Source organism: Mastigoproctus giganteus, chromosome 4 (assembly GCF_048544385.1).
Source record: "Mastigoproctus giganteus isolate SK-2022 chromosome 4, ASM4854438v1, whole genome shotgun sequence".
NCBI lineage: Eukaryota > Metazoa > Arthropoda > Arachnida > Uropygi > Thelyphonidae > Mastigoproctus > Mastigoproctus giganteus.
In genome coordinates, this window is record NC_143578.1 from 35345362 (window position 1) to 35373075 (window position 27714).

At 35.3% G+C, this 27714-nt stretch overlaps 1 protein-coding gene across 2 annotated transcripts in view; it reads left to right on the top strand.

Annotated features, from left to right (window-relative positions):
* The window catches only part of mib1 (E3 ubiquitin-protein ligase mind bomb 1), a 501099-nt gene that overhangs the window by 127839 nt on the left and 345546 nt on the right, over window positions 1-27714 (top strand). For both annotated transcript variants that reach the window (XM_090372633.1, XM_090372634.1), the window contains exons 10-12: window positions 3418-3525; window positions 13118-13315; window positions 18386-18537. In XM_090372633.1, the coding sequence (XP_090228759.1) occupies window positions 3418-3525; window positions 13118-13315; window positions 18386-18537 (458 nt within the window). The remainder of the gene's footprint in view (window positions 1-3417; window positions 3526-13117; window positions 13316-18385; window positions 18538-27714) is intronic.

The following is a 27714-nucleotide window of genomic DNA, read 5'->3' on the forward strand; positions in this document are numbered from 1 at the left end:
AGACAGTGGACTTAAGCAAGTTTTACAAAGGCCAAATTGTAATGTCCAGACGACTGGATCAGAGCATATCCGAAACGGTACGGCTAGTGGGGTGCTCATGGTCAGCTGTAGTTAGTACCTACCAAAAGTGGTCCGAGGAGGGGAAGCGGCGGCGAGGTGTTGGATGATCGATGCTCGAGGTGAGTGAAGGCTCTCCCAGATGGTACGTGGCAACAAAAGGGCGACTGTGGTGCAACTCGCCGGTAATTGGAATGCTGGTGATGGGAGTAATGTGTCACAACACACAGTACATCAAACCCTGCTGAAAATGGGGATGCGTGGCCGCAGACTGCTCTGAGTGCCCATGGGACGCCTCCGTAGCCAGGTGGGAAGGAGCAGCAGTGCGTAGCACACGCTTCTTGATTAGACCGGGGTTCGAGCCCGTCACCACCAAATATGGAGGATGCGGAAAGGTCAGGGAATGACCACTGCATATCCCGGAGCAATATGGCCTTAGTTGCTAATGCTCCTAAAAACCAAATAACTAACTTAACTAACTAACTAACTGAGTGCCCATGCTAACCACGGTTCACCGACGACAGTGCCTACAATGGGCACACGAACATAGAAACTGGACCTTGAGTGATTGGAAGGTCGTCTGGTCCGATGAATCATGTTTCCTGTTGCACCATGTGGACGGCCGGGTATGTGCATCATTTACCTGGAGAAGTGACGGCACCTGGATGCACCGTGGGACGAAAATAAGCAGGTGGCAGCGATGTTCTGCTGGGATACCCTGGGTCCAGTCATCCATGTGCTCAGCAGTCGGACGTCTGCCACCTACCTAAACATCATTGCTGACCAGGTACACCCTTTCATGGCAACGGGATTGCCCTCTGGCAGTGCCGTCTTTCAGCAGAATAATGAATAATGCACCATGCCACCACACTTCCAGGTATTGTCCTGGCCTCCAAATTCCCCAGACATCAATCCCATTGAGCATCTGTGGTTTGTGTTCGAACAGCAACTCCGATCTGCAGCGTCTCAACCACGGACCGTACAATAGTTAAAGGATCTGATGCTTACACTTTGGTACCACAAGACACATTCAGAAATCTTGAAAGCGTCCATGCCTCACTGGGTACGAGCTGTTTTGGCTACACATGGAGGACCAACATCATATTAGGTAGGTGGTCTTAATGTTTTTGCTCATCGGTGTATCTATCTTGAACCATGGTGCAGAAAACCTACGTAAATTCTTTGAGGCTCTCAGCAAATACCACCAAAAAATCAAATTCAAAATGGAAATAGAAAACAACGGCAACCTTCCTTTTCTGAATATCCTGGTCACAAGAAAACCCACAGAGCTATATATGGAAGTATACAGGAAGCCCACCAAATGTGGAATCATATTAAACTACAAATTTTGTCATCCTTTCTCAACAAAAATCAGCATTCTAAAGTCCTTTACCAGGCTTGCTATGAAGAATGGATTTCCTGTACATGTTACCAACAAAGCCATAAAAGACATCTCCAAGACCATCAGACAACCCCAACCCAGCAAGGATGGAAGAACCTCCATATGTATACTGTACATATCATCAGTCAGCACTAAAATAGCTAAAGAAGCCAAGAAATTTGGTATCTTCACCTTTTTCAAAAGTTTAGCCTCCATCAAGCAGATTGGGAAAACAAACAACAGTCTAACAACCCTGACAATTCTGGATTTCCTATTGTAGGTGTTGGGGGATATATAGGAGAATCATATAGACATCTACAATGCAGAATCAAAGAGCAAAAAAACATGTACAATATGGAAAAGTTCTAAAGTCCGACACAGCCCTCTGTGCTTTCCAATGGGTTACACTTGGGATTTCAAGAACACAAGAATCCTTTCTACAGATAGGCAGTACAACAGAAGGAAATTCAAAGAAGCCTTTCTCATAAAAATGTTCAGAGCCTCGACTATCAATAGAAAACGGAATCAAGTTCAACCCACAATATTTTCTTCCTTTTAATGAGAAACCAGGAAAAGAAAATACGCCAATTGTCTGAAGGAGTAGCCCACATACAACCCCTTCCAGACCACCAGAACCAGCCTGCACACCAACTCTGATGTGCAGAGTAGGAGAGCAAAGGTCACCTCTGGATTGCCTGTATGCACATCAGGTTTCTAGGAGCATCGACAGTGAGGATTCTGTCAGCAGATAAGAATTTAATTTCTTTGTATTTACCTAATTAATATCTGGTTCTATTGTAACAATAATCCAAACTTAGAATTGTTTATTTGCTAGTTGTAATTGTAAAATCATAATATTGGTAATTATATTCAAATTTGTAACCCTTTCTATTTTTTCCCCGACAGCATTGTCTATGATGGGTATCAGTAAGATACCTGAAACGTTACCTTAATGTATAGTAGTTTAGGTAAATAGCTTATTCACGTTTCTTGATTAGACCGGGGTTCGATCCCATCACCACCAAATAAGGAGGATGCGGAAAGGGCAGGGAATGACCACTGAATATTCCCGGAGCAATATGGCCTTAGTTACTAATGCTTCTAAAAAGCAAATAACATACACATACAAATAGCTTATTAAACTATATTATTAAATTCACATGGTATAAGACTGGTATTAAATATAGTAATAATCTTAATGGAAAACAACCACGTAACGTCCTTCCCTAACTATATATTTGAAAGCATTTTATATGCGAAGTTTTTGCAAATTTTCAAAACTTAAGGGGGGTTGAAACTTCTCCGCGCCCACAGAACTCCCAAAGAAAAGGATTAAACCCACACAAGAAAGAAAATAAATAATCAGAATTATTCATACTTTTTGAGATATTATGAATGACATTAAATTACTAGCTGTTTCTTCAGTGCACCAGAGAAAATATTAACAAAGATATGACCAGCAGCTGTAAGATAGCTGGATATGGTACTGATGAATCACTACATGATATGACAATCCCCTGACTAACCATGTATTGAGTTTCAAAGATTGACTTTGAGAGTGTTGAGCATGCAGCAGCTGTTGCTTCCTGTAATGTTATGTACATGACACTCTCAAAGCCAAATTTTCATGCAGCGTGACATTTTCATTTTTTTTAAAGAAATCATAATCTGAATGTAATTTCTTTGAAAAATTTCAGATTTCTTTGTGAAGTAAGAGACCTTACAATCTATTTTTTTTTTGTGTAGATTATTTTTGGTGATATTTTTAAAATATGGCATAAAAAAGTATGTTAAAATCAGTACTATACAACTTTACATCCAGAAGAAAATCAGTGTAGTACAATGTTATTAATTCCAGGGGCTGCACTCAAAAGCAGAATATTTTCATAATGATCTCATTTTGCTCATTAAATTGTCTTCTGACTTAATGCATAATTGGTGTCTTTATATTTAGAATACTTTAATCTTTATATTTTCAGGTAAATGGAGTTTTTGCCAGCCATACTGCATTACAGGCAGCTAGTCAGAATGGTCACATTGAAGTAATTAAAATCCTTTTGAGGCATAATGCTGATGTGGAAATTGAGGTAACTTATTACATTAATTAATGAAAATCCAAAATTTCTTATCACTATTATTGGTTAGTTTCTTTTATGCAGTGTGCTTTTTTTTTGTGACGGTACTCAACAGTACGGCATACCGGCACCTTTATTAACAGTGACGTGTGACATTTGGATGCAATGCACTTCGAAATTATAATATTCTGTAAATTTTTTCACATGTTTACCTACTATTCAAATAAGCTTAAAATGATTTAACTAAATTTGCATTTTTTATTGTCTATTGTTAAGGTATTTTCTATATAAAACTGTATAACCATTTTTATAATTCTAAATTACTCAGTCAGACCTCTGTTTAATTATTTTGAATTCCCCTTGGAAGTTACATTTAAAATTGTTTCGGTTAAGGGAAGAAAATTTTCATATAGCGAACGGATTAGGAAAGAGTTAACTGGGTATGCACTTTTTGCATTTCTGGCCTTCAGGCAATTAGTGCTGCTGCGTGAATTAAGAGAGCTAAAGGGATTACCATTCTACAACTTAGCGGTACATACCTGGTAAAATCTATCCGACCATCAGCGCGACTTCTCCGTGTCCCACATACAGAGAAGTCGCGCTGGTCAAGAGTGAGTAGATCAAGAGTTATTCCCAATGGGCTCTGGCCCATCTTCTACTGCAGTGATGTCCAACCTTTTCCAGTACTGGGGCCATATTCAAAAAAATTCAAAGTTTCTTTAGCGTGTTACATTTTCGATATCTTATTGCATGTAAAAGTAAAATTGAAAATATTCAAAAATTTTATTAAGTACAATACAAAATTACATTTACTGAACAAAACATTTAATGAGAAAAATTTTTTGATAATAAAATTTAAAATGCTGTTTTAGTTCACTTTCCTCACGGGTCGTAGGTTGGACACCTCTGTAAATCAGCTGTAAGCGCCCCATTCAAGAATTAGAAAAGTGATTTTCTTTTACCCCATAAATAATCATGTTATTTCGGGCAAGTGCATTATCCACATTTTTCCGAAAATTTTCCCTATCTCTGTTTACACTTTACTTTACCTGAATATCCGAATGATACCGATATTTTGAACAGTTTCAAGATAAAAAAAAAAAAAAATTTTTAATTTTAGAACTAAACAATACCGATGACGAGAGAAGGAAAACGAGGACAACGAAGGTATTAAACCTTCTAAACATGAATTGTTGGCATTTGGTGAAAATGAAGTTAGAAAATTGTCAATTAGAGTTAAATGCAATTCGTGGATTTCGGGGTTACCTAATTGATAAGAAGGTTTCTGAAGAATTGAAGCATTTGATGAACGCTCTGAGTACGATACCAATTTCACCGAGTGAATGTGAACGAGGATTTTCAGAAATAAATCTGATCGCCAACCAGCGCTTCGTTGATGACAAACAGTTTCTTCACTGCTGCTTCTTAAAATTGTGAGCCATCCGCTGACCTGCTGCGATCCAACAAAATATGTCAATTCATGGCTGCTTCGGAAACGTCATTCAGCAACAGACACACAAAGAGGAAGAAAAGAAGTCAGCATAGGGTGTCGGATGAGAACTTAATAAAAATTTGGAATATTCTACAAAAACTTTATTATGAAATTATTTTACTTATTTTACTCACATTTTACTTATTTTTTATATACATGAATAATAAATTTATGCTTAATAAACTGTGTTAATATACTTAATTTCTTGTTCTTATTCTGAAAAAAAAAAAAAAAAAAAAAAACTACTAAAGTAACAATATAGGGAGGGGAAATTAGAGTACTTTCCATATCCTTTTAATTTTCAGTTTTTCTCGATAGCAAAGAATGAGTACTGGCATCTATTTTTTTACAAAAAAAGCACTGCTTTTATGACATATATAATTTTATCTGGTTCACAATGTCTATATATTTTTAAGTACTTTAAATAAGACAGCACTTCACCAGTGTAAATTTGAGAATCTAACATCCTTCATTTGTAAATACCATTAAGGGTACATAAAAATATATAGAAAGAATTTCACTAAAAAGGTCTTAAAGGCTGAAAACAAGTTTTGTAGATAAACTTAATGATGCACACCCTATACACAGAATGCTAATAAAACTTCAATGTAAATAAATAAATAGTAGTAAGATAAAAATAAATAAAAATGTATATATAAAACAATTACTGCAGAAGGCTAAAATACAATAAAATATTGTATTTTAAATTAAATTAAAAGTGCTAAAAATAACCTGATTAAAATCTAAAACTTGAAGTTTTCAGGTATACCTGCTTACAACAACATTTACATATAGGACAGGTTTTTACATTGCAGAATAAATACCACAGATTCATGGCAATTTAACTTGTTACCAGAAATTACCAGTTGCCATATCAGATCATCCAGCCAGTGAACCAGAGTGACTTGACAGTTGGCAAGGAACTAGCATCTATACATCTAAGTACAAACTCAAAGATGGGAGGAATGTGGTGACCCCTACACCAATTAAATGTTGCATTTCATTATTGATACGTGCAGACTCTCCAGCCATTTCTGATACAAAACCTGTAAGATCTGTCAATAATGGTTGCATCATATGGATAAATTCCATTTCCCCTGCTCCCAGTAACAATCAGATATACTGGATCATCCTTAGTAAATCTGCTCCTACAATTCTCTTCAGTTTGAGTCTTTATCTGCATAATGATGGTGCATTGTATGCAACAGGAATGACAAAGGCAATCATACTTTTCCATGATGTAGTCTAATGAGAAAACTTGCAGCCATGCCATGGATCTATTTATACATAATATTACAATAAATCATGATATTAAGAGTGATAGATCTGTCCACCTGGTAAATATTGTCAATAGCCAAATTTGTTTTTCTACCCCTTGTTGTCCTGTCTTCCAAGACAACATGCATACATTCAGTTACATGGTAGATGATTATGTATATGAACAGGGAAACTACGTCAAAAGATATACTCACATGTACATCCCAAAGGTCTGTTTATACATGAAAAATGCATAATCCTGGTATGTGATTGCCAGGATTTTGTCATTCCTCATGTCTTTTGGAGGTATATGAGACCATAATAAGTGCATGTAAGTTCATGTGGCTTGAATAAAAATGAAAGATAACAAAAAAAAAGTCATGCAACAAAATTTTCATTGTTTTTATCATGATCAGCGTAGCAGTTCTAGCCAAAAGTAGTGTATTTATACATATTACAAAGAAAAAAAATTAAAATTGTTTTTAATTTTAAATGGCATCTTTGCATTCATATATATTCTTTGCATGGCATTAAACAAGTGGAATGATGTTTATGAACACTTATTCGCCTGCAGTTTGAAAATCAAGTTAGTGTGTTTTTCATTGACTTGTGGTCATGTAGTCAATCCCTTTTAATTGGATGCAGGTGCTATGTACAACCAATCAGTTAAGAAGACTCCTACGACATGGTGCATAATTTTTCAAAAAGTCCTGTATAGATTGCCCCATATTATCTAGGTATGGTGTTTATTTTCCTAGATTTGAACTTTGAATACCTCTTTTGCATTTCAAACACTTCAGAACTTCACAGTTGTTTGAAGAATATAAAATATTATCATTTTAGTCATCGATACTTAACATATTAGGTTAGTAACCCTGGGTATAAACTCCACGCGCAAGTCCTCAAATATAGCACCTAGCATACTGGAGGTAACCACACAGGTGCAAAGCAATGTGAGAAGGGGTCAAGGTGTGGCAACCACACCACATGGAGGAATGCCACCCCTCTGTGTTACCAGGCAATGCCAACTGGTAGATGACTCTCATCAACCAGTGCAATACCACCACTTTGCTTAGTGGAGGTTTGAAGTGGTAGAACCCATGTTTAGTCTTCAGAGGAAAGCTCTGGTAACCCCCCATCTCATACATCATGCAGTATGATTGATGTCTTTTGAGATTATAATGGATACCATGGCTAATCTTCCTTACATTTCAATGGTACAGCTCTAAAACAGTTCGCAGGCTGGCTGCTAGATAGTCCAAACCTATAACCCAGTGGCTTTCAGCCTTTTTCTAATAATGGCACCCCTAAGTCATTTATTTTATTTTGTGGCACCCTGCTCAATTTTTTGCCAGTTATATCTGATTCTGTGTGTGTGTGTGTGTGTGTGTGTGTGTGTGTGTGTGTGTGTGTGTGTGTGTGTGTGTGTGTGTGTGTGTGTGTGTGTGTGTGTGTGTGTGTGTGTGTAATATTAAAAAAAAAAATATATATATATATATATATGATGGTTATTACAATAATATAATTATAAAAATTACATTTCATAATACAAATTATATATATATATATACAGGCTGGCTGTGATTAATTATTCCCGCGAGTGCATCGTGCAAAAAGGAAACGCGTTAGTCGAATATAATAAATAATCAATAGGAAAAATTATAATTGGTCCTTGGCCTTCAGGAATGTCCATAAAGAATTTTAAAAATACCTTTTAAATAACTTTTTAACTGTATACAATGTAAAAGATAATGAAAATAATTATGGAATTAAATGTTTATTGCATAAAACAGCAGTTCCCAAACTATGCGCTGCAGAATATTTTAAATTTTCAAGGGAAACACAGCGATACTTGACATCTGTCGGACACTGCGTGAACTACTAGCTTGAGGAAGTTCACAGTTTCAACATTTATTAGTTGTTTGGACCTAACTACTAAACAGAACTGTTAGGTATTTCTTTTGGTCTGAGTGCACTGTGAAAAAATTACTGAGGCACTAAGGGCACCATGAACCCAGAAAGTTTGGGAACCTCTGACATAAAATACACAATGAAGGAATGACTGTTGTGGAAATATTTGAACAGTGTTGACTTTCTCTTTTCATCAATCAATTTCCGATAGCAGACAACAATCTTCTCTGGGCCCTGGAGAAATAAATATCGCCTTGAGGTTCTTTGCGATAGGAAAGATTTCACTAGTTCTTTTACCGTTATCTCCTTCGTGGTAACATTTTCATCTGGCTCATTTAAAAATTCAAATTTTTAAATGAAAGTCCGCATTGACTTTATTAGCAGGAGACAAACAAGTAATGCGTCTTCTTCCGATGGTTGACGGAACACACCGAGGCGGGCAGCAAGCAAATGTTTGTTTTTTTACTGCCTGTCCAACGCGCAGTAAGCTTAATGCGCGATTCAAATCTTTTTCAACTATCGCATAAAAAAACAAGATTTTATTAACTAGAAATTTGCATCGTGTAAAGTGAAAAGTGGTATAATTTTTTTCAAATATCGGTAACTGAAAAACGCATTAATCAAACTCATGTTATGCGAGGCCTGGCTGTATAATAATTTTATTCTTTATATAGAGGTACTAAGTAAACATCAATTATAGATCACTACAAAATTAAAAAGATACTGTATATCTTTTTATAATGAAATAAACATATAAATTTAAAAAAAAAATAATAATAAGTTTAAGTAACTTAAACCCAAATTACGTGGCACCCCTGAATTGTTGTTGTGGCACCCCAGTTGAAAACCACTATTATAACCTATTGGTAACTCTCTAGGAGGCTTCCAGATCAGCTAGTGTATAATCTCACTGCCTCTACTTTGCCAGATAGTGAGTGGACAGAGTCCAAGTAGTATGCATGTAGGGTGGGGGGGTAATTATTGTTGAGGCCCTGTTGTGTCAAAGAGCTGGGTATATTCTTGCCATTGCGTGCCCCCAATTTTTCTTACTATTGAATACATCATGAATTCTCAAACTAATAGAACAAACTTATCTGTGATAAGATCTAAACCTCCCAAACACTTCCTCGTTCATTTCACAAATGTACGTAGTTTCAGTTCCAATCTCAATTGTGGCCATTTCCACTTACATTATGCTAAACCCATGTACTCTTTCTGACAGAATCCCAATTATCAGTTGGTTCAACCACTGCCCATCTCGCTATTGACATTTCAAAGGCTTTTGATCATGTTTGGCATAAAGGTCTCCTAAATAAACTTCCATCTTATGGTTTACCAACTGTTTTTTGTAATTGGGTATCCAGTTTTCTCTCTGACTACTCACAACTAGTGATGGTAGATGGTGCTCTGCCTTCTTTCTTCTTCACTAATGCTGGTGTTCCCCCAAGTGTCAGGAGACACTTGGGGGAACACCACCATTATTGCCCACTCCTTTCCTCTTGTATATTAATGACCTTCTTCCATTGACCGGAAATCCTATCCATAGTTTTGCTGATGATAGCACATTGTATTCCACCTTCCAGTTTGAGGAACCTTGCCTTGCACAAGAAGTTTCAACTTCTCGAATATCCACTACCAATTCCTTAAATTCTGATCTCCAGGCAATTCCCCAGTGGGGAAAAGATAACTTAGTTGAATTCAATCCTTCTAGAACTCAGTCCTGTCTTATATCTCACAAAAAGGATTCCTCTGTTCCTATGCTTATCTTCGATGAAACTCTGATTTCTAGGCAGGATCATATATCTCTTTTGGGGTTTCCCTGACTTCTAATCTCTCTCTTGGCATAAGCATATTACAAATATTGCTTCCTCTGCATCTAAAAAACTAGGTTTTCTCTGTCGCTCTCAGCATTCCTTTTCTTCCCTGTTCACTCTGCACAAATTGCAAATCCTCCCTACCATGGAGTATTGTTTCCACATCTGTGGCGGTGCCCCCAAAACCTATCTCAGGCTCATGGATTCCATTCAAAAGAGGCAGTTAGGCTAATTAATGATTCACCTCTAACAGAGTGTCTTTACTCTCTATCTCATACACATTCTGCTTCTGCTGAATGACTTTTCTATAGATACTTCTATGGGCTTCTAAATTTGCTTCTATAATTCTCTCTTCCAACACAATCTGAACACATGCCACAACCAGTCAACATCCATTTACTGTCCAACTTCAAATTCACAGAACCAACTTTTCTTAATTTATTCATTCAACTTCGTGGACTAATGTTATTAGTGGAGTTCCCCGGGGTTCAGTGTTGGGCCCACTGTTGTTTTGTATATTCATCAATGATGCCCAGGTGCTCACATCTGGTGAGTATGGGCTTGGCACACCCAGGGTCCTCAACTGGATATCATCATTCTTCTCTTTCTTGGTGTTTCCTTTCTACTTCTGTCAATATCTCTCTCTCTCTCTCTCTCTCTCTCTCTCTCTCTCTCTTGCAGGGTAACTCGGGGAATTTTTTTTGGCTGGTGCAACTAAGCTGCAGGCTTCCTTGCACAATATGGCTAATAATAATAATGATAATAAAATATTGATGATGGTATATCAGGCTTAATGTCGAAGTTGGCAGGGTTGTTAATTACAGTAATGGCAGTGTGCAACTGCAACAGGATCTAGAAAAGTTTGGCAGATGGGCTGAGAAGTGGCAACTGAAGTTTAACACTGACAGATGCAAAGTACTGCATATGGGTAGAAGTAACCTCAGAGAAACATACCAATTGTGTGATACTGCACTTAGGGTGGTAGAATATGAAAAAGACCTAGGAGTAATTGTGCAGACAGATATGAAATTTTTTGATCAGTGCAGACAGGCTATCAGAGTAACTCATAGGGTTTTGTCAATGATATACACGAATTTTGTGCTAGTTGGGAAAAGGAGGTGATTATCCTTTCTATAAGGCAATGGTTGGGCCATGCCTTGAGTACTGCATACAGGTCTTGGGGGGCCTCATTTTAGGAAGGATGTAGAGTTGCTTGAGCAAGTACAGAGAAGGGAAACAAGATTCATGAGGGGGGAACAAAGGGGTGGTCTTACCAAGAAAGGCTTAAGTTCTGAAAATTGCAGCGTCTGGAGACTACGCACCTGCGAGGTGATCTGACTGAGATGTATAAGGCCTTAAATGGGTTGAGCAGGCTTATTTCTGATGGGATTCTTCCTCTTGCTCAGATTACGAACCTGAGGGGGCATCAAATTGAGGAAAGACTAGAATAGAATAGATTAGATGTGTGGAAATTTGCCTTTAGCCAATGGGTAGTTGATTGCTGGAACAAGTTTCCATCTGTCGTTGTGGAAGTTGATAGCTTAAATAAATTCAAGGAGAAACTGGACAAACGTTTAGATAGACTGGATGTGTGAAAGTGTTTTTTTTTTGGCTGATGCTACATACGCTTGCTTTCTTGCATCACATGCCTCTACTACTACTACTACTTCCATTTTCTGGGACAACCTTCCTTCATATGTATTTACAGAAAATTATAATCTACAGAAATTGAAGTCTGTGTTAACAAGTATCTTCTTTCATTTTCTCAACCTTCAGTTCATGCATGGTGCTAAGTACTATAGGTTCTAATACCTCTCATGCTTGTGGTTTTCATTAAAAAAATAAAAATAGTAATTATCATCTACTAAATTTAAGTAGCTTTGACACATTGGTTCTCTAGCACTGATTCATAGTTCCTGTGATGTGAGGCGCTTCCGTAGCCAGGTGGGAAGGAGCAGCAGTGCGTAGCACATGCTTCTTGATTAGACCGGGATTCGAGCCCATCACCACCAAATATGGAGGATGCGGAAAGGTCAGGGAATGACCACCGCATATCCCGGAGCAATATGGCCTTAGTTGCTAATGCTCCTAAAAACCAAATAACAAACAAACTAACAAACCTGTGATGTGATATTCAATAATTTTAAAAGATATGTAGTCTTGTGAAAATTGAGATCTATATAAATAAGCACAAGATAGATGGAAATTTTCAGAACTTGACAAACAGATAACCCCACCAAACAATTTCAGTGCCAATCTGGTGATGAATGTTATTAACATGTGTAGCATTTGAAATGGCATTTTCTACTTATTGCATATCTTCTTTTATGGTTAATATGTAATTGGAAAGTTCTGACACCATTTAACTGTGTTAGTGGGCATACCTATAAGACACACAAGCAGATATATGTGCAGTTGCCTTGAAGGCATTATATACATATTTCGGGGAAGAGTGGAGGCAAGGAATAGTTTAAAATGGTGCTCTTTACAGTGCTTTTTATTTTTTTGTTCAAACACTATAGGGATATAAGAATGAATTGTGCTTTTATTAACAGCAGTCTTGTTATCCAAAAAAATATATATATATATTTCTGGATTACCTCACTTTAGAGCACACAGCAATTGGAATCAAAACTGTGTTTGTTAGATGATTCCACTTCACAAATCAGTTATGTAAGGAGGTGTACATTACATTTTGTATGCCAGCATGGTGAGATCTGATTTTTTTAAGGCTACACTTTTCTAATTAAAAAAATAATCAACAATGCAGATTATAACCGAAGATTGTACCTGAAGAATACTAAAATTAAATTATTAGTATAGTTTAATTATTAAATTTATTTTTTTTTGCATAGGGTCAATAGAATGCCTGCTACATTATTAATGAAAGATCTGGATTTCTGCTCAGTTAAGAAAATAAAAATTCAAATAACTAGATGAAAAAACAGAACACCATTATATATTCATATAACATAGTTCTTAATATGATTAGAAATCCAATTAAAATAAAACCTAAAAACAAAGAATAAAATAAAAGTTGATTGATATCCAATTACATAGATGTCATTCGGCTGAAAATATTGTCCTTAATATATTATGTGAAAACTAGTTTTTATAATCTGTTTTTTAGGATAAAGATGGAGATAGAGCAGTTCACCATGCAGCATTTGGCGATGAACCTGGTGTAATGGAATTATTAGCTCGAGCAGGAGCTGATCTAAATGCTCGTAACAAGCGACGTCAAACGCCACTACACATAGCTGTGAATAAGGGCCATGTAGGGGTTGTTCGAACACTTTTAGATTTAGGATGTCATCCTAGTCTCCAGGTGATGAGATGATAATTTTAGATTAAACTTTGAAAATTAAGTTTATTTCTTTGGTAAAATTTTCAAATGATAACAGTTGTATCCATTATTTCCAAAGTATACAGATTTTGAACAGTGATATAGCAGGAAAAAAATTTAAAATCATGATTGTTAATTTTAATTTGCAGCTTTACTAATTATATATACATTATTGCTGCATTTTTTTTTTTTTTTTGCATGTTTCATAAGGACAGAGTATATCAAGCAAAATTTCTAGGTAATGTCCCTTTAAGACTTATCTTTTTTGGATGTGCTTTTAACTTGATCCATGCTATTCTTATTAAAAGTGCAAAATGCAGCTTTAATATACACAAGTAGTTTTTTGGGATAAACAAATCTTGATGTTCTGAATTATCAAAGTTTGCTTTGTACACCTCTTACCTACATAATCTTTGATTATGATGGTTGGAAATACAATTATGACAGAGGATATGAAATGTATAAAATATGGGTAGGAACTGTTCCCATTCCTTCCTCTTCTACACTATGATGTATAGAAGGGGGAAGGATGTCACTGAACCTTTCCAATTTAGTAAATGTTGAATTTTCATAATATATTGCATAGTTTCTATGGATAATCAACCACCAAGATGTTAATATTTTTTGAAGCTCAGGGATTAACTAAATGTTAAAATTAAAAAAGAGGGTATACATTTTATTTATTTATTATTATTTATTTAGTTTTTGTCATGATGTTACTTTTTGACAACCAATTCTTCAAAAATATTAATCGCTACAGAAAACTGTTTATATGGATTTTGCATTTTCTAACTCTTTGCAATAAGTTATGACTTTTAAGATTTATCACTTTAATATGAAATTTTAATTTACGCCGAGTGGCCACTTTATTAGGTGCATATTCACAAAACATAAAGCAGGTGGGCATATACAGAGTGATTCAGGAGGAATAGTAAATATTTTGGGAAGTTAAAGTATCGATTATTCTGATTAAAAAAAGTTCATATAAACATGTGTCCAATTCTCAATGCATATGGAGATACAGCTTTTTGAAACTGGTACACCGTTATGAGAGGTATTAAAGAACGATAAATGATTTATTGTTTGTATTTATTGACTCTTTTTGAATGATATAAAACACAAATACAGCAGACTCTTGATTTATTGGGACACTTCAAGACTCTAAATTAAAAAAAAAAAAAAAAATCAACCAGAAATCATAAAATTCAAGTAATAACTAGAATAGGTATAAACAGATGTTTTGCAAGTTGTAAATAAGCGACAAGGACCGGCCTTATAAGTCTTCATTGGGAGATTAATGTGTGTATTACTTGCAACCCCCTCTGTCTTCACACCCGCAGTTCAAAAAAAAAAAAAAAAAAAAAAAGAGAAGAAATGTTTAGTTTGTTTTAGTGTTTCACGTCAGTTGTTGTGTTCCATCGCAAAGCAAAAAGATAAATTTTGTTTTGTTATTTATGTCAAGGATGTCGACATTTTTTTTATAGTAAATTTTTTTTTTTTTTGTTTAGAAATCACGAAAATGATGGGTAAACACAAAACAGTTGCACTTTCAGTTAAACAAAGACTTTAAATTATTCAAAAGTTTGAAAACGGTGCATCCGTTAAATCGCTAATGAACCATTATAATGTTGGTGACCAAACCATACGTGAAAATGTAAAAAATAGAGGGAAGCTATTTGATTTAAAATCAACATCGAAAAAAAAATAAAGGGAAGCATCGTATTGGACATGCGAGTAGTACTTGGTAAGTTTTTATCTATCGCCATATTTTTTACGTAGATTGCTGAACATTTTTCGATACAGTAAGTCCCCGACTTATGCAACTACTGATTTACATAAATTTGTTTTCACTCACTTTTTTTTTTTGTTTATTTATTTTTTTTTTTTTTTAGGATTGTAAAATTTAAAACAACAAAAAAAAAACAATTATAAGCAATCAATCACAGTGTGCACAAATTGCATGCCGTGACAAGCAAAAAAATAGGAAAGAAGAGAAGATTCTTACAATTATTTATGTTTTTTTTTTTTTATATGACTGAAGATTTTAGTGAAAGGGGACACACACTTCACCATAATAACATAAAAACCAACAGAATTACAGCTATCGGTATCATCGCAAATGCATTAAGATCGAGTTTACTACCCGTTTATAATAGATTGCGCTAACAGAAAAGCCCAATAAAACGGAAAGTGCAAATTGTTTTTATTGTTCTTTTGGTGACCTCCAGAAATGTGCTTTAGTAAAATGTGAGCTTGCGCGGGGTGATAATAGTGAGTTTTCGCCTTAACGTGTGAAGTTCTTTCCAGAAAATTTCATTTTGACCATTATCATGGTGCTGACTAAGAGAATAAGTGACAGTGCTACAAGTAAATCTACCAACAAAAGGAAAGCAATCGATTTGGATCAGAAAATTAAACTAATAAGAATGTATGAAAATGGTCAAACGTTAACAAGTATTGCGCTGAATTCAGATGTCAATAATAATATAGCAGCAATATGTTACTAGTCATTCCCTAGTTACATAAAACTCAAAGAAGTAAGAAGTAGTGAACGTATGTCGGGGACTTCCGTATTTTTGGATTAACCGGGAAATCGATTATCCGGGATTTGTTTTTTTACCATCTATCCCGGAAAATCGAGACTCTACTGTAATTTACAAATTTTTTACAGTTCACAATAAATGTTCGAAAATCACACCGCCAACCTCAATGCACTTTGCAACTCTTGTGGTAATGTGATGTTTGTTCTTCTGAGGGTGCCTTGGCATTCCTTTATGAGGGCAGCAGTATCCAAAATGCGAGCAAAGAATTAGCTTTTCATCCATCCCCACAAACAAAAATCTAATGGAGTGAGGTCTGGAGACCTTGAATGGTGGCCAATGAATGGAACCACCATGGCCAATCCATCGTTCAGGGAAAGTTCAATTTAGATATTGTATCACCAGACGGGTATAATGTGCAGGAGCTCTGTTATGCTGAGAGTACATACCAATCCTTGTAGCCAAGGGAACATCCTCCAATAGTAGTGGAAGTTTGTTTTGCAGAAATTATAGGTAAATTTGCCCTGTAAGACGATTTTGTAACACAACAGGCCCAATCAACTAATTGTTGATGATACCACACCACACATTTACAGAAAAGCAACGTTGAAAATTTGTTTCTACAATGGCATATGGATTTTCGTCTGACCACCTATGAGAGTTACAGGTGTTGATACTGTCACGGATGAAAGTAGCTTCATTGCTGAACAGTATTAATGGAATCAATCGCCGATTAGTATTTACCCACTGACAAAATTCCAGTCACTGGTTGTCGTCTCCCGGTTGAAGGTGTTGCAACTGCTATATGTGAAATGGATACAAGCCATGCTCACGTAATGCTTGCCATACTCTTGTCTGTTGAACACCGATACGCACAGAAATTCGTAATGGGACTACGTTCTACCGACTGAAGAATGTGTTCTATTTCATTCATATTTTGTTCATTTGCATGTCCAGAAGAAATATGAGCGCTGGGAACTGTACCAGTCTTGAGCAGTTTGGTGTAAACACTAGTAAATGATCTTGAATTCGGTATTCTGTGGTTAGGAAACCATCGACGGTATTCTCTACAAGCAGCAGTAGCTTGTTGTTGTTGTTGTTATGGGGGTTTAATGGCGCATAAGCTACTATGGCTATAATGCGCCTAAGCAGTAGCACTTCCACCACAAAAACCATAGACAAACACCATATCAGTATATTCAGCATGTGTGAAGATGTGTAGCATTCTTAATAACACTTCTAACACCAAACAGCATCAGGTTATAACTACATCTTGGTCACATCTGATCCAGGGAGCTGTGCACGTCAGTTTTAAACATCTGTATCTCCCTAACCATTGAGAATTGGACACATGTTTATTATGAACTTTTTTACTCAGAATAATCCATGCTATAACCTCCCAAAATATTTACTATTCCTCCTGAATTACCTTGTACGTGTTGGGATGCCCTATGTGTGCAATTCAGTTGGGAATGGGCATGATAAAAGATTTGTGACATTTTGAACATGGGATGGTAGTTGGTAACAGATGTGCCAATACGAATATCTTAGTCAATATGAGAAATCCTATTGGAATTTTCATATATGATCGTGTCTTGGGTGTATCTATATTGGCCCATTAACCAAATAGCATCCAGGGAATGGTGATCCTGTTGTTGGAAACAGCTCATTGACATGAGAGAGTGACATGACTTGCTCAGAGTAACAGAAAGTCCAGAATAGGAAAAAGCGGTGCTAGCCCATGGATTCATCCTGCCAGTTGTCAATGTGTATTGTAGTCATTGCCCAACTGAGGTTCACTGTTATCAGCAAAAAAAAAAGTATGTTGCAGTGGACCCAGGTATACCATACTAGACAGTGGAAGGTTGGGAAAATGTTGCCTGATCTGACAAGTTCTGGTTCCTGCTGTTTCATGCTGATGGAAGGACTAGAATATGGCAAAACAGTACAAGTCCATGAATTCATCCTGATTGTTGTCAATAGTGCAGGCTGGTGGTGGGAGTGTAATGGGTGCATGTTGGGTCAACATAATTGTGGAGGAATATTTGAATGCTACAAGTTATCTGGAAATTGTTTCCCATCTGGTACATTCCTTTGTGGCTACAGTGTATCTGTCTGTGAATGGGATCCTCTAACAGGATAATAGGCATGTCACAAGATCAAAATTGTATAGCACTGGTTCCAAGAACATGAGAGCTAATTCAGCTTACTGTAGTGGCCTCCCCGGTCATCATATACCTAATTGAGTTCGTGTTATGATGAATCCAGGCTATTCAGATAGTTAAAGATAGATTTACTCACTATTAGGTAGTTGTACCTGATGAAGTGGTCATTTATTATATTAGTCTAGTTCAAATTTCATGAACGTAAGTTCATTTTATCTTGTATGTAAAGTCTGTAATATTTGATACATTTCATTTCTTTGCATTTTTTTTTTTTATTCTACTCATGCCCTATATATCATGTTTTAGCATCTAGTGCAAAATTTAAAATTAATACTTGGTTCTTTTAGGATTCAGAAGGAGATACTCCACTCCATGATGCCATTAGTAAAAAGCGTGATGATATGCTCACACTGCTGCTGGATCACAGTGCTGATATTACACTTACAAACAATAATGGTTTTAATGCACTTCAGCATGCTGCACTTCGAGGCAACCCAAGGTAGGACTGATTCAGCATAATTTTAAAAATCTATAAATTTTGAATCCCTTACATATAAGCAGAATGTAGTGAAGAAATCCCTATTGACATCATATTGAAGCTTATATTCATGCTGCTAGTGGATTACAGCGCTCATGTTGCATACAGGTAATAATTATTTTAATGCTATTCGGCATTTTAATGTCGAATAGCATTAAATTATGCTACTCTGAGGAAACCCAAGGTTGGATTATGCTTTTAATTGCTTAGGTTTTAGAATATTTTATAAGATATATAGAGTGATCGAAGCCTACTGTTAGGGTGATAATAAACCAGTTTAAATACTTGAGATGAGTGGAAACTTTGGAAGGTTATACAGTTAGAATATTCTTGTAAGTTGGAGATTCAGTATATTTACATATAAAAGTGAAATAAAACAAATTTGGAGAATATTTTTGACAGGAAATTCTAATGACTATTTAGGCAATGCTTCTACTGTCATTTTTTTTTTTTTTTTTTTTCCTTCTATATTTGCAATATATTTGAAACATTTTATTTATTATTTATATCTTTTACTTTTCAAATTTTGGTAATAATCAGTGCAATATATCATTAATTTATATTAACACAGTAAAGTCATATACTTGTGTTTTTTTTTTTTTTTTTTACTATTCATTTAGCTTGTCTGCTTGTATTTGTATACTCTCTATAATTTTGAACACTGCATTCCATTTTTCTGGACTAGTTTCTCCTGCTTTTAAAATCATAATGCTGGTAGAAACATGTATAAGTGTTATAATTAATAACATCTGTATAAACTAACAGTTTAAAAGGAAAAAAACATTTTTATTTTGTTATTTGAACATCTCTATAGTTATTAGCAGCAATTCTCTAAACTAAATATATGAGATTTTTGGTGCCACTTTACTTCAGCATAATTTACACGTGATAATTTTAGGACATAAAAGCAGGAAGTAGATTTTATTTGATGGTGTTTGTTTCTTGATATTCAAAATTAAATTAAAATAAACATTTGTATGGAAGAAACTTTTTGCACTGAGGGTGACTGAATCCCTACTGTACTTGTCTACAACAAGGGTCTACTGTAATTCTCCTTCCAGAAGAGAATTACAGTAGAACCTTGCTAATTCACAAAAAAGGAGAGGGAAGACGTGATCATAGAGTATAATTATTTAAAAATATTTTTGAGTTGTAATTCACTGTTAGGTGATAGAGGACTCTCATCAACCAGTGCAGTATTAGAGGCTTGAAGTGGTGGAACCCATGTTTATTCTCCAGAGCAAAGCTGTGGCAACCCCCCCCCCAACATCGCTTCAATCATGCAGTATCATTGATGTTTTTTTGAGGTTTTGATGGACATAATGACAAGATCTAATCTTCCTTATATTTAGCAGGTACAGCTCTAAAACAATGGGGCGCCTCCGTAGCCAGGTGGAAAGGAGCAGCAGTGCGTAGCACACGCTTCTTGATTAGACCGGGGTTTGAGCCCGTCGCCAACAAATACAGAGGATGCGGAAAGGTCAGGGAATGACCACCGCATATTCACGGAGCAATATGGCCTTAGTTGCTAATGCTCCTAAAAACCAAATAACAAAACAACAACATCTAAAACAGTGTCCACAGGCCACTCACTAGATCAGTGTTTCTCAACCTATGTACTAAAAATGCAAATAACAAAAAATTAATTCAAATAAAAAATTTGTTTATTTACGCTGCACCTATTCCAGCCCCTTCTAGCGGTCAATGTGATGTCATGTTTTGATTCCTAGTGCTAGATCTGTTCACGTTTAATCCTTTATTCACCTTTTGATTCCTGGTAGTAGATCTGTTCACCTTTATTTGGCCATTCTTATCACTGAGAGTCTCTCCCAGGCGCCCTGCAGTTGTATAAGTGCAACTTGTAAGCAGCATATTGAGAAATTTTCTTTGTGTTTTAAAAGTACTTTTTATGTTTTTATATTTCTAAAACGTCATTCTGTTAATTCATATAGAATAGGTATTTTCAGTTAACTGTATTAGTACATTCTAGAAGTAACTTTAATTTTTTTAGAAAGTATTAGCGATGCTTAAATTTTTAGTGATAGAAAATCAGAAGAGGCAACTTGATAACAACAAGCTTGGAGGAAATGACAAAAACAAAAACGAGCAACCATCAAAAAAGAAGAAAACATGTTGTCGTAAATATGATGATGATGATTATTTCGGGATGGGATTTTCATATGCTGGTACCCCAGATCGTCCTCTACCTTTATGTGTGGTATGTGGTTTAAAATTTTCAAATGATTCAATGGTGCCGAGCAAATTGCAGCATCATTTTTCTATGGAACACGAGAATTTATCTTCCAAAACTATGGAATATTTTAAAAGACTGCAGGCCTCGACTAGAAAACAAGGTAAAAAATTTTATAATATGGTTAAAATATCTGATAAAGCTCAAGAAGCCAGCTAATTAGTAGCTGAACTGGTGGGGAAAAAAAAAAGAAATCTCACCTGATTGCAGAAAGTCTGATTTTACCAGCATGTTGGGTAATCAGGAAAAGTATTAGAAATGTCCAATGATATTGAAAAACAAGTTGCTCAACATATTAATAATTTTGGGTGGCTGTTTGCATTGCAAGTACATAATTCTACAGATATTAGTGGGAAAGCCCAATTAATAGTATTTGTCAGGTTTATCGAAAACAACACAATTAATAATCTTTTTTTTTTTTTTTTTTTTTGTTTTTGTAGTAAATAAACGAAAGAACAACCAGCCAAGATATTTTCAAAGTAATGAATAATTATTTATCAAAGTGTGGTATATTATGGAATTTGTGCTTTGGCGTTTGCGCCGGCAGTGCTCCCGCGATGACAGCAGCACTAAAAAGATTTGTAAAATTAGTAAAACAAAATTCAAATATTATAACAACACACTGTTTTATACACAGGGAAGTTCCAGTAGTGAAGACAGTTGTACTTGATTTAAAACTTGTACTTGATCAAGCGGTCAAAATGGTCAATTATATCAGAACTAGACCACAAAAAATACATATTTTTGGAAAATCATGCGAGGAACTGAAGTCTGATCATTTTTCTTTAATAATCCATACTGAGGTTCGATGGCTATCAAAAGGAAATGTACTTATGTGTATGGACGAGTTGCGCGAGGCATTATTCATATTTTTCACTGGAGCAATCAGAAGTTTGTGATTATTTAAGTGATGAAATTTGGTGCTATAAATTAGCTTTTCTAGCAGATTTATTCGTGCAGCTTAATAAATTAAATATCAAAATAATTTACTCACTTCTACTTACAAGTTGTTTGCCTTTAAAGAAAAATTTGAGTATATGAAAAAAATAATGTAAATGAAAAAAATTTAGAAATGTTTCCCTTGACTGCCTAAACGAATTATACTATATTAGAGCTGTTAAAGACAGAAATTAAGCATTACTTTCCATCCCTTGATACCAAAATATTTGTGGGTAAGAGACCCATTTGCAACAAGAAACGTTACGATGTTAGAACTTAATCTGCAAGAGGAAGAATTGGCTGAGATCCATAGTGACCAGTTACTGGAAATTCACTTTAATAATGCTAAGCCGACCGGGCTAGCCGAGTGGGTAAAGTACCTGCCCGGCAACCCAAAGGTCGCAGGTTCGATTCCCGCCTCGGGCTTGGATCAAAGTACTGCAAAAACCTTGGGAGGTGCAATATGGCCACAGAAGCCGATGCGCCAACAACTACCAAATCAAAAAAAATAAAAAAATAATGCTAATATTAGCAAATTAAAATATTAATAAAATTCAAAATTAATATCCACGAATTTTGGAAAAAGCAATTAGAATTTTATTGCCACTTCCTACTGCAAAACAGGGTTTTCCGCTTTAAAGAGATTAAATAAAAAAAAGAGAGAGACTAGTCAGTAGAAGACGAGCTTGAGAGTAAGCCTATCCACAATAAATCCTCGTATTAAAAACCTGTGTACCTCCCATCAAACCCAACCATCTCACTGATTAAAATGTTATAATTGTATATTTGTTTATTTTTATATTTAAATATGTTAATTTTTTACATTTAAATTTCACATACGTTCTTTTAAATAATTTATTTTCTTTTAAATTTCATGCAATTCATGTATGTTCAAAAAGGAACATTAAAAGCATTTAAAACAAATAATAAGTGTATTATTAAATATACCCGACAGAAATAACTTCCAGTTTGTGAATATATGTATATATATAAATATTACATATATATTATACATATTATAATATATATGAGTATAATAGTGATTATAGTGCGCCGCAACAACGAAAAGGTCGAGAAACACTACACTAGATAGTTCACTGGGGGACTGAACCTATTGGTAACTCTCTAGGAGGCTATGGATTAGCTTGTATATAATTTCACTGCCTCTACTTTAGTGATAATAGTGATTGTAGTGCGCCTCCCTCCGGTCATTATGCCCTGATAATGACTAAGTGGTGATATGCGAGATGGCATCGTTGAGGCCATGTTATGTCAAGGAACTGGGTATAATGGGCAAAAACTCCATTACTTCATACAACATGCCCTCCCTGCCTTTTCGTATAACTGAATACATCATGGATAGTTAAACTAATGGAACAAACTTATCTGCGAAAAGATCCAAACCTTCAAATTCCTTGTTCATTTTCAAATATATGTGGTCTCAGTTCCAATCTCGGTGATGTCCATTTCCACTTAGTCTGCCAAATCTCACATACTTTTTCTGACAGAATCCCACTTATTGGTTGATTCAACCACTGCTCATCTCAGTTGTCCTAATTATTCACTGTGCAATTCCTTTTGCTTCAAAGGTGGCACTTGTGCTTAGTAATTTGGAATCTCCTCTTTTCGATCTTCTCTGGCTTAAAGTCTCTGCCCCATTCTGTCAAATTCATTTGTTGCCAGCCGACCGGGCTGGCCGAGTGGGTAAAGTACCTGCCCGGCAACCCAAAGGTCGCGGGTTCGATTCCCGCCTCGGGCTTGGATCAAAGTACTGCAAAAACCTTGGGAGGTGCAATATGGCCACAGAAGCCGATGCGCCAACAACTACCAAATCAAAAAAAAAAAAAAAAAAAAAATCATTTGTTGCCATTATCGTTCTCCTAACTCCACTAATCTCTTGAACTCTTCATTGCTTCTGAATTCTTCTGTTCTTCTGAATTGTATTCTATAATTCCTGTTCTCTTTTCCAAACCTGTCCGAACATGTGCTGTAACCAGTCAGCATCCTTTTATATCCAACTTCAAAATCACAGAACTAACTTTTCTTCTTCCTCATTTATTCCTTCCAATCAACTTATGTTTTCTGTAACAACTTTCCTTCATAAGTATTTCCTAAAAATTACAATCTCCAGAAATTCAAGTCTAATGTCAACAAGTATTTTCTTTCATCTTCTCAACCTTCAGCCCATGCACAGTACTAAGTGCTTTAGTTTCTAATACTTCTCATGCTTGGGGGTCTTCCTTAAAAAAAAATAAATAAATAAATAAAAACAAACAAATTTAATCAGAATTTATTAAAATTCAAATTTATTAAATGATATCAGGGCACAAATGTGGCAAAAAGAAGAAGAAAGTTTTATGAAAATGTTTATATTTAAAAGAAAATGTAATATAGAGTTCAAATCAAATCAAATAGAACATGAATAATGTGATTTTTTTTTGAACTGCAAAAATTTTAATTATATTAAAAACTAATTAATATAATTTTAATCAGGTGTACAACATCTCTCCTAAATTGTATTGCCTTTTTTGATTAAATTGGGAATGTTCTCTTGAATAAAGGTCCTGTTGTATTGCTGTTTCATAAAGTATTTTTTCATTTCTTTTTCAGCATAGGAATATTTTTGAGGTCCTTGTCAAAATCAGTAAATTTGATAAAAATGTCAAGGCAACTTCTATGATCATGTAATTTAACTTTTTCTTATCTTGAGTTCTTTACTTCCTTGTTCTTCCCTTTGCATCACCTTGAGATTTTTTTCCCTTGAAATGGCATTGCCATTTCATCTTCTTCTAGCCATGGTCATACAGCCTGCATTTATTATCCTTCTTGCCACTATTGTGCAACACATTTCAACATCATTATCGTTTAATAGCTTTCCTTCCATGCACTGAGTACTGTACTCTGCTTTACTTCATTCCAACTTGCAACCAATCTGTAAATAGCACATTTTATGTTATAATTTTTTTAATATTGGCCACTGTCATTTTTCCTCTTATCAGAATCTGCAAAAAAAAAAAAAAAAAAAAACACAACCCAGCTTTTTGGTTGTTTCCTTTGATATAAACCGTCAGATGTGTCCTCTTCAGTGGTTTCCATTGATATAAATGTATTGATATGTTATTGACAATATTCTTGTCAATAACCACTCTGCCAAACTTTGTATCATTGGCTGAATATGACTTCCTGTTCCATAGTTTGTATGAGAACTGTGGTACTGAGTGGCTGTAAGAAAATTCACTTGATATTGTCATGGTTGTATGGTAAACTTTCATTGAAAAGATGTGCAGGGCATTATTTAACAGTAACAATGCCTTAATGTTTTCATTTGCATTTAAATTTTCCTTTCAAATGATTTTGCTTATTTTACTGAGCATTTGTGAAACCATTCTGAAAAGCTTGAAATTGTATCATAAATTCTTGTTTAAGAAAATACTCCATTCTGCATGAATAAATAAATGCATAAAAATAGGCAGTCCAAATTACTGGTCTGAATTAACGAGGTTTTACTATATCCAAAAAAATTGTCAAACATATCATCATTTTGTACATGCATTCCTTATGAATAATTTGATCAGTCATGGAACTTTGTAAATTTCTAAATCATGTATCTTTAGTAAATTTCATTAAAGGATAATGTTTTGCTTTTTTGAGCTTTACATAAACTTTGAGCAGTGTACAAGAATCTTTCTGAAATTGTTCTTCATTTAAAGCACTCCGTTGAAATCTGTTGCTGTTTTGGTGAACTGCACAACATGATTACTGTGTTTAAGCAATGAATTCACTGGAATCTAAGCTGGATATATTCCCAAGATTTTTCAGGTAATATGCTACCAGCATCACATGATCTGTTTAACAAGAGATGGCCTTACCTAGAATAAGAGTACAGACAGTGATGGGTAAAATTATACTCTCGCAAACACTTCCAAGAGACTGGGATCTGTTGTGGTCACTTTTTCACTGTAACTTATGCATTTTAAAGCCAGTATTAATTACTCATTCTGTAGGTGAGTGAAGCACAATTCACCTTAAATGATATAGTGGTCTCTAAACTGTAAACCTAAAAACATTCATATGTTCTTCAAGTAAGCCCTACAATTGCCTGAACTTTGAGGTGTATCTTCACAGGAAAGTTCATCATATGTCCATAATTTTTTTGAAGAAATACTGCCAACAGGAAATGAATAGATCCTCTGCTGACATGCTTACGGACATGTTCTCTGACTTGTTAATGATATTTTGATTTTCTCCGCAGGCAACTTCCTCTTCATTGAAACAATATCAATGTGAAGAGAATGCTTTCTTTTGGTAATGATTTTCTTATAACAAGATTCTCATCATTGCCAAACTGATCAAGAACTTGTTCAAAGAGGTGTATAATAACAACTATATCATAAGTCCTACTTTTCCAAAATTATATTTCTCCTTCATCTACTCCTGTGACTAGTTATAACATTATTGAAAGGGTCTGATATAAGTGTACACAATGGTTTTGAAAGCATCTTTAAGCGTATCATTAACTTTACTTGAGGCATGTTACACTATTACTCTGCCATGGATGAATCATGCAATACTTGTGGACTTTGCCAGTTGTATTTCTGTTTGCACTTTGGGAAAACATTTTTAAGACTATGCATCTACTGTGGTAGGTCATGTGTTGAACCATTTGCTCAACTTAACTCTACTTTTCCTGTAGACTCTGGATATTGCTTATCATGTTTATGCCAATCATTGTAATGCACAGGATAATAATTGCTGTGGAAGATTACATACATACTTCATGTTTATTCTACAAAGAACTATTTGTTCCTGTGCTTTGAAAATTACTGTTTTCTTTTACATTATACTGAATATACAATGGTAAAGTTATCTACTTCTGTAATAAGGAAAAAGAAACAATGTGGCCCCTTTTTCCCTCCTCAGTACATGTTTTAGTTCAATATAAGTCCTCCATTTCAGGGCAAATAAGAAATACTGTCACACAAAGAAGTCTTTGTTCTGGGCTAAAAGTCCATTTACAGTCTCCTTTAGATTATCATCACTTGAAAATTGATGCCTATGCAGATGCTTCTTCAGATTTCTGAAGAGGAAATAATCACTGGGAACCAGGTTTGACTGTAGGGTGGGTGGGTGGTTTTAAGACCATGAATCAGTATGCTTCCATTGTTTTGAGGCTCTCAGAGCAGTAATTATTTTATGGGACTTGTATACAGGTGCGTTATCATGAAAAAATGACAACTCATGTTAATTTATTATTCACTGTCTCTTTATGACTTTTCAAAATTTTTTATGTAACTTGTAGAGCAGTTACATAGGCATCTCCAGTGAATGTTTTTCTTATGTGCCACATAGTCAAAAGAATTACTTCTGTATCCCAAAAAATGGTGGCCTTGACTTCTTGGCAGAGTGTTGAATCCATCAATCAAAAAAAAAAAAAAAAACTTTTGATTAAAAGCTACTGATCAAAACAAAAAAAAATTTTAATTTTTTTGGGTAGTATTTCCATTGCTTGGACTCCTGTTTTGTTTTGGGATCCCATTGACAAATTCTTATTTTATCATTAGTTACAGTTCTTGAAAGATAACTTTGCTTATCTTCATCATGCATATTTAAATTTTCCTCACAAATTTAGGCGCCTCCGTAACCAGGTGGGAAGGAGCAGCAGTGCGTAGCACATGCTTCTTGATTAGACCGTGGTTCGAGCCCATCACCACCAAATACGGAGGATGCGGAAAGGTCAGGAAATGACCACCGCATATTCCCGGAGCAATATGGCCTTAGTTGCTAATGCTCCTAAAAAAAAACCAAATAACAATAACCTCACAAATTTGAGCCCTGCACAGTTTCCTGAAGAGGTGCAGGCTTTCTTGGCACCCAGAGAGAACTGAATCAGACTATGATCAAAATTTTGATTATGGCTCAGTGCTACAACTTTGTGACATCCATGTTTT